At 41.3% G+C, this 10,698-nt stretch overlaps 1 protein-coding gene across 1 annotated transcript; it reads left to right on the top strand.

Moving 5' to 3' along the window:
* Positions 1-1,324: 1,324 nt before the first annotated feature.
* LOC115109438 (tripartite motif-containing protein 16-like) lies at positions 1,325-10,293 on the top strand. Its single transcript, XM_029634328.2, has 6 exons — positions 1,325-1,973; positions 2,225-2,311; positions 4,122-4,355; positions 4,882-5,041; positions 8,562-8,621; positions 8,727-10,293. The coding sequence occupies exons 1-6, from the start codon at positions 1,356-1,358 to the stop codon at positions 9,302-9,304; spliced, it is 1,737 nt and encodes a 578-aa protein (XP_029490188.2). The 5' UTR covers positions 1,325-1,355; the 3' UTR covers positions 9,305-10,293.
* The last annotated feature ends 405 nt before the right edge of the window (positions 10,294-10,698 follow it).

The following is a 10,698-nucleotide window of genomic DNA, read 5'->3' as shown; positions in this document are numbered from 1 at the left end:
CAGTTGCCGTACCAGGCGGTGATACAGCCCGCCAGGATGCTCTCGATTGTGCATCTGTAGAAGTTTGTGAGTGCTTTTGGTGACAAGCCGAATTTCTTCAGCCTCCTGAGGTTGAAGAGGCGCTGCTGCGCCTTCTTCACGACGCTGTCTGTGTGAGTGGACCAATTCAGTTTGTCTGTGATGTGTATGCCGAGGAACTTAAAACTTGCTACCCTCTCCACTACTGTTCCATCGATGTGGATAGGGGGGTGTTCCCTCTGCTGTTTCCTGAAGTCCACAATCATCTCCTTAGTTTTGTTGACGTTGAGTGTGAGGTTATTTTCCTGACACCACACTCCGAGGGCCCTCACCTCCTCCCTGTAGGCCGTCTCGTCGTTGTTGGTAATCAAGCCTACCACTGTTGTGTCGTCCGCAAACTTGATGATTGAGTTGGAGGCGTGCGTGGCCATGCAGTCGTGGGTGAACAGGGAGTACAGGAGAGGGCTCAGAACGCACCCTTGTGGGGCCCCCGTGTTGAGGATCAGCGGGGAGGAGATGTTGTTGCCTACCCTCACCACCACCAAACTGTATGTTTTTGGGCCAATTAAACTCAACAACGCTGGTACTCTCTTGTTATCAGCAATGTCGTTTGCAATGAAGTACTGTTCCAGTCGTTCAATGTAAGTTGCCCAGTTTTCTTGCGTGTCATCAAACACATCTATTTTCCCAATGCTAGCCATTCTCTTTACCTCCGGCTCCACGGGTCTTTGATCTGCCGCCCCGTTCTCGTCAGCTCTCCCCTCGTCTTCACTGCTTGCTAGCTGTTGTGCTACAGGGTCAAAATCTTCCTCTCTTCCTACGAACTCCATCTGTATTCGTGATGCACACTGCAGGTAATCATCCTCGTCGCCATTGTAGTGTCTTAACACTTAGTACTTATTTATGTAATAAGAAAGACTCGGAATACAAGCAATTGAACTGGAGCTTCACATTTACTCAAACTAGTTAGTGCCAGAATAACATAGAACAATACTGCGCATGACCAAGGGTGCTCCATCCTTAAAGGGGACATCAGTAATTAACAGAACATAACAATTATTCTGCCATTTCACATTCTTAAAATAAAGTTGTGATCCTAACTGACCTAAAACAGGGAATGTTTACTAGGATTAAATGTCAGGAATTGTGAAAAACTGCGTTTAAATGTATTTGTCTAAGGTGTATGTAAACTTCAGACTTCAACTGTATGTGCTGGCCATAACTGGTATCTGAGATGTGAGTTCACAGATCCAGGAAGTGAAATGTTATAGGTCCGTGAAAGCCACACCTACTCTGCAAACAAGAAACTAAACGTATCTCTGACGCTCAGTCTTTTTATGTGTTTCAAAATGGCAGAAGCCATAGACACGGTCAGTTGTTCGATCTGTTTGGAGATACTAAAAGATCCAGTGACTATTCCCTGTGGACACAGCTACTGTATTGGCTGTATTAAAGGCTACTGGGATCAGGAAGATCAGAAGCTTGTCTGCAGCTGCCCCCAGTGTAGACAGACCTTCAACCCAAGGCCTTTTCTGAACAGAAACACAGTTATGGCTGAAATGGTGAAGACACTGACAGAAAAAAATACTAAAAAGAAGAAGAAGAAGAAGAAAAAACTCCAACCTGCTCCTCCTGCTCACTGTTATGCTGGACCTGGAGATGTTGAGTGTGACGTCTGCACTGGGACAAAATTAAAAGCTGTCAAGTTCTGTCTGGTATGTCTGGCCTCTTACTGTGAGACACACCTCCAGCCTCACTATGAATCTCCTGCCTTTAAGAAGCACAAGATGGTCAAGGCCTCCACACAACTCCAGGAGAATATCTGCTCTCATCATGACAAACTACTGGAGGTTTACTGCCGGACAGATCAGCAATGTATCTGTCATCTGTGTATGTTGGATCAACATAAAGGCCATGATACAGTCTCTGCTGCAGCCGAAATAGCTGAAAAACATGTAAGAACCTTAATTCACTTGCTTAAATATTAAGAATTACAAAATAAAACAACGGATGGTCCCTATGTACCTTATTTGCATCTGAACAAGGACGAATTCCATTTAGGAACTTGCAAAACAGGAAAAAATACACAGAACACTACATAACCCTTTTCCTTCGATAAGACATGGACATTGACATGCCATAAAGTCTGACTATCATTCATTAGAATAGAAAAATAATGAATGAAATGACATTTGTTTCTCTACAGAGGCAGTTGGGGGAGAAATCTAAGCAGAGAATCAAGGAGAGAGAGAAGGAGATGCTGGAGGTGAAACAGGCTGTGAAGTCATTCAAGGTGAGTTTTGATCATTTGTGACCAAGCGCTTCGATTCGGTCTTATGTAGTAGCAAAACATTTTTGTACCAACATTTGAAATGGTGTTTTTTACATTAGATAAAAGTAGAGACACAGAGCTAGAAAATGGTATAGCATACACTGCAGTTAACAGACAATGGGAAAGTAATTCTGCTTTGAAATTTGATTAACTTGTAACCCCACTTTTGAGAAAATGTCCTTATGAATGTTTTGGTACCTACTGGAGAGCTCTTCTTTGTCTACACCCATTCAGCATCGTTCACACCCTCTTAAGCATTAGCCCCACCCATCTCTTTAAGGATTCACATGTGAGGCCATGTGGTAAACTCACGCTAAAATCTAAGTATATTTGTCACATGCATAGGATACAGGTGTAAACAGTATAGTGAAGTGGTTAGTTGCATAGTAGCAATATCAAAAACAGAAAATATCCTGATGAAATATTTTATCATTAGTAGATGATGCTTACCTGACACACGTGTCTAAATTGATTGGTCATGTGAAGGAAATGCTATAACCCTCCCACGGGCCACTATTGTCTAGACATGTACACATATTCATGAAAGATAGTGGTTGGCCGTATTCATCCCCAGACACACCTGGCTAATTTGATGGGTCATGTAATAATCAGGGTCCTTTGTTTAGACATGTAGCTAGCTAGCTAAACAATGAACTAGCATAATCCCAACTCATACTACTAGCAATACAAACATTGTCATAGATGTAGTATGAATCTGCAGGTAGCTAAAGCTAACAAACTAGGTTCAGCGTTAGCTAGCTAACATTAGCTATAACTAGCAATGCAAATTAATTTTCTGATTCAAATAATATTACCTCACAGATCATACATTTAACATTAGCAACATTTGCTAACTAACAGTATGCTTTAACTTGCAATACAAATTATTTTCTGACTAAATTAGAAACATATCTGAAAATGTAGCAAGACTCTTACCCATATACATGAATGATCGCTTCACGGCAGAGTGGAACCATTTAACGCCGTTTGTTTGTAGCTGGCGTTACATCTTGTCTGGACAGCGTTGTGTCTAGTCACTCCGGTTCACACTGACCGTGGCCTGTGCAGAAATGAACCCATCACTTTTTACAACTGATCTGTCGATAGTGCCTGTTAAATTCAGGGCATCAAATGTTGTTGAGAAAAGTACTTCTCAATGGCTTATGTTATATGTTTTAAAAACAGCACGGTAGAAAGGACTGTCAACACATATTGAGCAGCTCACGTATAAACAGATGCGCGCTACATGGCAGACCAATCCAAACTCATCTCCCGGCATTTCCAGCCCACCCATTATCTCAGCCAATCATGGCCAGCGGGTAGGCTCTTGTCTTTTTCTGTGGCAAAACGAACTAGGCTCGTAATTTAACAATTGTATTCGTATTTTTGGATGGAATACAAGTTTGTTATTAAGGCAAATGAAAGTTCACATGTTCCAGAAGGCATTTCTGCCAAAAAACACATTTTGATAAAAAATAAATGTTTATGTTCGAATGCCACTCCTGTGAAGTAGTGATGTGCGACATGCTCCTAGTTTCCTGAAACAAGTCACATTTACATGCTTTCACTTAGCAGATTGTCCTTTCTAAGTGACTTACTATTCTTAAACTAAAGTCCAGCAAAACTAGAGCCAGTTAGGAACCCATGGAGGGCCACATTCCCATCCCACTGAACCTCACTGTGGGGAACAGGCTGTCTGGAGTTCTGGGGAGAGCTGAGTGAATGGGGTGATTAAAATGCCCCCACCTCTCCTCTTTGTGTGTCCTAACAGCACTCTACACAGGCAGCAGTTGAGAGTAGTGAGAAGATCTTTAATGAACTGATCCGCTCCATTGAGGGAAGGCGCACTGAGGTGAAGGAGCTTATCAGAGCCCAGGAGAAGGCTAATGTGAGTTGGGCTGAAGGACTCCTGAAGCAGCTGGAGCAGGAGGTGGCTGAGCTGAAGAGGAGAGAGGCTGAGCTGGAGCAGCTTTCACACACAGAGGATCACATCCATTTCCTCCAGGTGACGTCACTGTCCATTGCAGCAGGTGTCTCTACTAAAGGGAAATCTTTAATTAAATTATTTGAATCTATAAATTGTGCCTTCCTGTGTTATACTTATGCTAAAATGTTTATTCTGTTCTACTGAGCCATTAATTTTATGTTCGTATTCTTATATTTTCTTATTTCTTAGAACACTCGCAGACCCCACAAGGCAGGGGGCATACACAACAAAAAACATAGCACCAGATAGCATATGAACATGTCATAAGCATTTATTTATTTATGACAGGAAATTGGCTTTAAAACTGCAAAACAAAGTTCTCAGCCTCATGGAAAAATGTGTAGAATAGCAGGAAATTAGTTCTAAAACAGCAGTTTATTGGAGGTGGGGATACTGCGCTAAGCCTCTGGTCTACCTGCAAGTAAGCATTTTGTTGGATGGTGTATACCATGTGTATCCCATACGACTAAATAAAATAAAACTTTAAACTAATTTGTGTTTCTCAATAATCATATTTTACTTTTTTCCTTGTCTTTGAATCTAGAGTTTCCAGTCTCTCTGTGTCCCTCCTGGGTCTGAGGCCTTACCCAGCATCACTATCAACCATCACGTCTCCTTTGAGGATGTTATGAACTCTGTCTCTGAGCTGAGAAACCGACTTGAAGATATCTGCGCTGGAGAGATAATTATGTTGTCTGTACAAAGTAAGGACACATCTTCTTAGACCACATTAAAATATGGGATTCAATCAATTGCCGATGGTTACGTTCCTGATAGGGCATTTGATTTACACTGCAGTGTGTCCTAAATGGATGGAGTTGACTCTTAATTTAGAATCTGGTAGTGCCATTGGAAATTAAGCCCTGGAATTTGGGGAATTTTGCTTAAATTCATTTTAAAAAGTTAGCTTATAACAGTGAACCTTTTTTGTGGGATACACAAGGCAATTCTAGGTCTTTCTAGGGCATATTTTGGTTAAACTATCCCCAATTCAATTGCAACCCTCTGTATGCACTCTTCCATCACATGTACAGCTGATTCTCAAGATCTTGCACACTAATGAGATGCTGTTGAGGTAAGTTTTGATTACAATACTGGGTGGGGTGAATATATTTTATATGACGTACATTATTTTTTGTTAATTAGTCAATAGTAGCCTACAGCAAAGTGGGTTTAAATCATTTCTAACTTGATAACAATTTCTGCTAGTTAGTTTTTTTCTACCATGTGGGTTTTAGCTTGCTTGAGCCTTTTAACTGAGGAGTGTTAATTCACCTGTTTCCATACATGTTTCATTTTAAAAGATGTATCTTACAAAGGAGTTGTTTAATCTAACTGCTTAACCTCATAGTCCGCCCCATCCCGCATGCGGTATCGTTACTACAGCCTCAAGCTCATTACCATAACGCAACGTTAGCGATTTCTAAAAATCGCAAATGAAATGAAATAAATATGCCTGCTCTCAAGCTTATCCTTTTCTTAACAATCCTGTCGTCTCAGATTTTCAAAATATGCTTTAGAACCAGAGAAAATCAATAATTTGTGTAAGAGTGGTGATAGCTAGCTTAGCATTTAGCGTTAGCATTTAGCCCGCAACATATTCACAAAAACCAGCCAAGGAATCAAATAAAATAATTTACCTTTGAAGAACTTCAGATGTTTCAATGAGGAGACTCTCAGTTACATAGCAGATGTCCAGTTTTTCCTGAAAGATTCTTGTGTAGGACACATCGTTCCCTTTTGTTACTATGCATTTGGCTACCGAAACTAACCGAAAATTCAGTCACCTACACGTCAAACTTTTTTCCGAATTAACTCCATAATATCGACTGAAACATGGAAAACGTTGTTTGAATCAATCCTGAAGGTGGTTTGGCATATATCTCTCCATTGAAAGCACCATCCTTGAAGCCTGCTTTGTTGTCTGATTCAAATGGAAAAATACTGGGAGCTGACTTTTGCGCACCAAATGCCACGCAGACACCAAGCGGGACACTTGGCAATTGTAGTCTCTTATGGTCAATCTTCCAATGATATGCCTACAAATACGTCACAATGCTGCAGAGACCTTGGGGAAACAAGATAAAGTGTCCGTTTATTCCTGTCGCATTCACAGCCATATAAGGCGATCATGGAAAACGTAGCCTCAAAAATCCTGTTCATTTCCTGGTCGGTCATACATCTTGGTTTTGCCCGAAGCATTTGTTCTAAGGGACTCACAGTGAAAATCTTTGCAGTTCTGGAAACGTAAAAGTCTCTTCTTTCCAAAACTATCAATTCCAAGCATATTCGAGCATCTTTTCGTGACAAAATATTGCGCTTAAAACGGGCACGTCTTTTTATCCAAAAATGAAATACTGCCCCTAGAGTACTAACAGGTTAACTATTTATCTGTACATCGAATTGTATTTGAATTTTTTTTACAATTTCTTTTCTAATCTCTCCAGGAAAATGCCATGGGCACTATCTGATGACATTTCACTGAAATTAATGTAGAATGAAAAGCTGTATACATTTGCAGATACTGTGCCAAATCATATGTGAAGAATGAAACAAAGATGCAGAATAATCTGGCCAAGTGCATAAAGTCACCTCAGCGCTCACAACAAGCAACCTCTGACAAAAGTTCCTCGAATAGAAGTAGAGGTGAAAATGATGAATCAGAAACCTTATCGATAGCAACAACTCATGGTCCTCCTGGAATCAGAAGTTTTTTTTTACTCAATGGAAGAACGTAGTCAGAGAAATGCTGATGAATGTCTTGCTCGAGCTGTGTATGGAACTGATTCACCTTTGATGCTCACAGGCAATGTGTATTGGAAGAGATTTTGGAAAAGATTTCAAGCAAATCATAGAGAAAACATGCTGTATTGCAATCATCTCTGATGGTTGGTCGAATGTTCGTGGGCAAGGAATAATTAACTACATCATCTCCACCCCTCAACCAGTATTCTACAAGAGCTCAGACACAAGGGACAACAGACACACCGGCCTCTACATTGCAGATGAGCTGAAGGCAGTCATTAATGACCTTGGACCACAGAAGGTATTTGTACTGGTGACAGACAATGCTGCAAACATGAAGGCTGCTTGGTCTAAAGTGGAGGAGTCCTACCCTCACATCTCACCCATTGGCTGTACTGCTCATGCATTGAATCTGCTCCTCAAGGACATCATGGCACTGAAAATAATGGATTCACTCTACAAGAGAGCCAATGAAATGGTTAGGTATGTGAAGGTTCATCAAGTTATAGCAGCAATCTACCTCACCAAGCAAAGTGAGAAAAATAAGAGCACCACAATGGAGCTGCCCAGCAACACCCGTTGGGGTGGTGTTGTCATCATGTTTGACATTCTCCTGGAGGGGAAGGGGTCTCTCCAAGAAATGGCCATATCACAGTCTGCCGATATGGACAGCCCCATCAAGAGGATCCTCCTGGATGATGTATTTTGGGAGAGAATGGTAAGCAGCCTGAAACTCCTGAAACCTGTAGCAGTAGCCATTGCACGGATTGAGGGAGACAATGCCATCCTGTCTGATGTTCAGACTCTGTTTGCAGATATAAGAGAATAAATCCGTACTGCCCTGCACACTTCACTGTTGCTCCAAGCAGAGGAAACTACAGTTCTGAAATACATCAAAAAGCATGAAGACTTCTGCCTGAAGCCCATACACGCCGCAGCGTACATCTTAGACCCCAAGAATGCTGGCAAGAGCATCCTGTCTGGTGCAGAGATCAACAAGGCCTATGATGTCATCACTACCGTGTCTCGCCACCTTGGCCTGGATGAGGGCAAGATTTTTGGCAGTCTGGCAAAGTACACTTCCAAGCAAGGGCTTTGGGATGGAGATGCAATATGACAGTCGTGCCAACATATCTCATCAGCCACTTGGTGGAAGGGACTTTGTGGATCTGAGGATCTTCCCCCTGTTGCCTCCATCATCCTCCAAATCCCACCAACATCAGCCACCTCAGAGTGCAACTGGTCCTTGTTTGGGAACACACACATCAAAGCACGCAACAGGTTGACCAATACAAGGGTTGAAAATTGGTGGCCATCCGGGCAAAACATCTGTATAATTAGCATATATTTTTGCTAATTCCCATATATTCCCGTTAATTCCCACGGAAAGTTTCCACCTCTGAATATTCCTCAATGTGCAACCCTAGGCGTGATCAGTCTGGAAGGACCAGTCATGTTTGATTCTCTCTGTTTTCATAGTGTCAGGACTTCACATTGTCCCACCTCCTGTGCCCAGGACCAGAGAAGAGTTCTTGAAATGTAAGTTCAACACACACACACAAAAACATACTTTTTTTTATTCAACAATACCCACTGACATCTTGAGTTCATCTTCACCACAGCTTTTCTCTCATATATTCACAGATTATTGCCAGCTGACTTTGGATCCCAACACACCAACTCAACGTTTGTATCTGTCTGAAGAGAACACAAAGGTGGCATACAGTCGTGAGCGCCAGATCATACGTCCTCACAATCCAGAAAGATTTCAGATGTGGCACCAGGTGCTGTGTATAGAGGGTCTGTCTGGGGCCTGCTACTGGGAGGTAGAGTGGAGTGGGATGGTTACTATAGCGGTCTCATATAAAGGGATCAAGAGGCACGGTGGAACAGAGTGTTGGTTTGGGAACAATGATAAGTCCTGGTGTTTGGTATGTTATTCAGATGGCTGCTCTATCAGGCACAATATGGCACCATTTGAGTCACGTTTGGGATTTAAAAGGGACTTTGATAAGGACTTTACAAAAGAGATTAAAATCCCTGTCGCGCCCTCCTCCAGAGTAGGAGTGTACCTGGACCACAGTGCAGGAACTCTGTCCTTCTACAGCGTCTCTGACACAATGACCCTCCTCCACAGAGTCCAGACCACATTTACTGAACCCCTTTATCCTGGTTTCTATTGTAATTGTGATTCATCCGTGAAGATAATTCCTTTGCCTTAACACTACATGTGTCCAATCTTCACATACCAAAAAAAATCATCATAATTTACTGTAAATCTGATTACAGAAATTAGTGTTATCAACAATAATCATATTTGATAACTCATTTTTACGTAAATGTAAAACTTTAAAAGGAAAATGACAATGAGTAACATTTTCTGATCTGAAATGCAAAAAGCAACTGTGTTACTTACAGTAACAGCATGATGTATCTCCACTTGAGATGAGATGGTGGAGATCATTTATGCAGGCCTAAAGTAAAGTCAACAATGCATGGAATTAAATTATGTATTGTGTTGTTGAATTTTGTGGATTATTAACGGTTTGAAATGTTATGACTTTTTGGTAAACTCCCTTGTAACCTTTGAGGGCTGGTTAGTGGACAGAAAAGGTAGTTGTCACCTTTAGAGAAGAACAAATTGCTTTATCAAACCAGGAGAGGACAGCAGGGAGTCAGAAAGCTGAATTTATTGGCTGTCTCTAAAAATGTTACTAGCTGTCTCAAATGTCATTGGAGGAGAAGGTCAGAGAGAATAACCTCCTGGATCCTCTCTTCCAATGTGCTTTGAGAGGAATTTAGAAAACCAGGATAGAGGAAGCAAGGGTATGACAGCTAGTAATATTTTCAGACACATCCATTGCATCTAATCTCTTTATTTTTCAAGCAGCAAACAAACTTGATTTTACGAGGCAAATCATGCTGGATTTGTTTTGCTGGATCGCTCTCTCTTTCTGAAAGCTGCCTATTCCTGTCTTTCGCTCAGTGCTCTCGGGCTTTTTAATTATTTGAACTAAACCCCCACCAGTGCTTAGGCTTTGATTGCAAAGCTTTATATTTGACTAAATTAAAAAAAAAGTGGGGGAAACACTGTCTAGGCAAGAGTGTATTTTAAGTAGAAACACGCAGAATACCGTGTGTGTAAAGCTCTCATTGAGCAATCACCACCAGGAGATTGAACTGCACAGCAAATAAAAAATCCTCAATCTTGTCTGTTTTTCCTTCTGGTTCCAAACCGTTGCTGATTTTCAGTTTAATGTTCTGATGCTGTAGTTCTTCACCAGGAGAGCAGGATAGCAACACAGCAGAGTGGCACATTGACTCATCTCAATATTACACCACTTTTGACATCAGAAAAACTTTTTTGATTGAACTATCCCTATTAGTGTTTTCTATTTTTACTAATGATCTACCACTAGCCTTACACCAGGCCTGTGTGTCTATGTATGTGTGTCTATGTATGAGATTAACTCATACAGTTAATATATGTATTATATCTATATACACGTCAGCAGCCACAGCTAGTGAAATCACTAAACAAAGAGTTGCAGTCAGTTTCAAAATGGGTGGCTAGTAAATGAACTAGTCCTGAATATGTTGAAGACTAAGAGTATTT

This window comes from Oncorhynchus nerka, linkage group LG25 (genome assembly GCF_034236695.1).
Source record: "Oncorhynchus nerka isolate Pitt River linkage group LG25, Oner_Uvic_2.0, whole genome shotgun sequence".
NCBI classification, from domain to species: domain Eukaryota; kingdom Metazoa; phylum Chordata; class Actinopteri; order Salmoniformes; family Salmonidae; genus Oncorhynchus; species Oncorhynchus nerka.
Note: the sequence above shows the minus strand (reverse complement) of the source record. Positions and strands in the feature narration are given on the sequence as shown.

Coding starts and splice junctions, on each gene's coding strand:
- LOC115109438 (XM_029634328.2), top strand. CDS start 1,356: ATGTGTTTCAAAATGGCAGAAGCCATAGACACGGTCAGTTGTTCGATC. Junction 2,312..4,121: donor AGGCTGTGAAGTCATTCAAG/GTGAGTTTTGAT, acceptor GTGTCCTAACAG/CACTCTACACAGGCAGCAGT. Junction 8,622..8,726: donor CAGAGAAGAGTTCTTGAAAT/GTAAGTTCAACA, acceptor ATATATTCACAG/ATTATTGCCAGCTGACTTTG.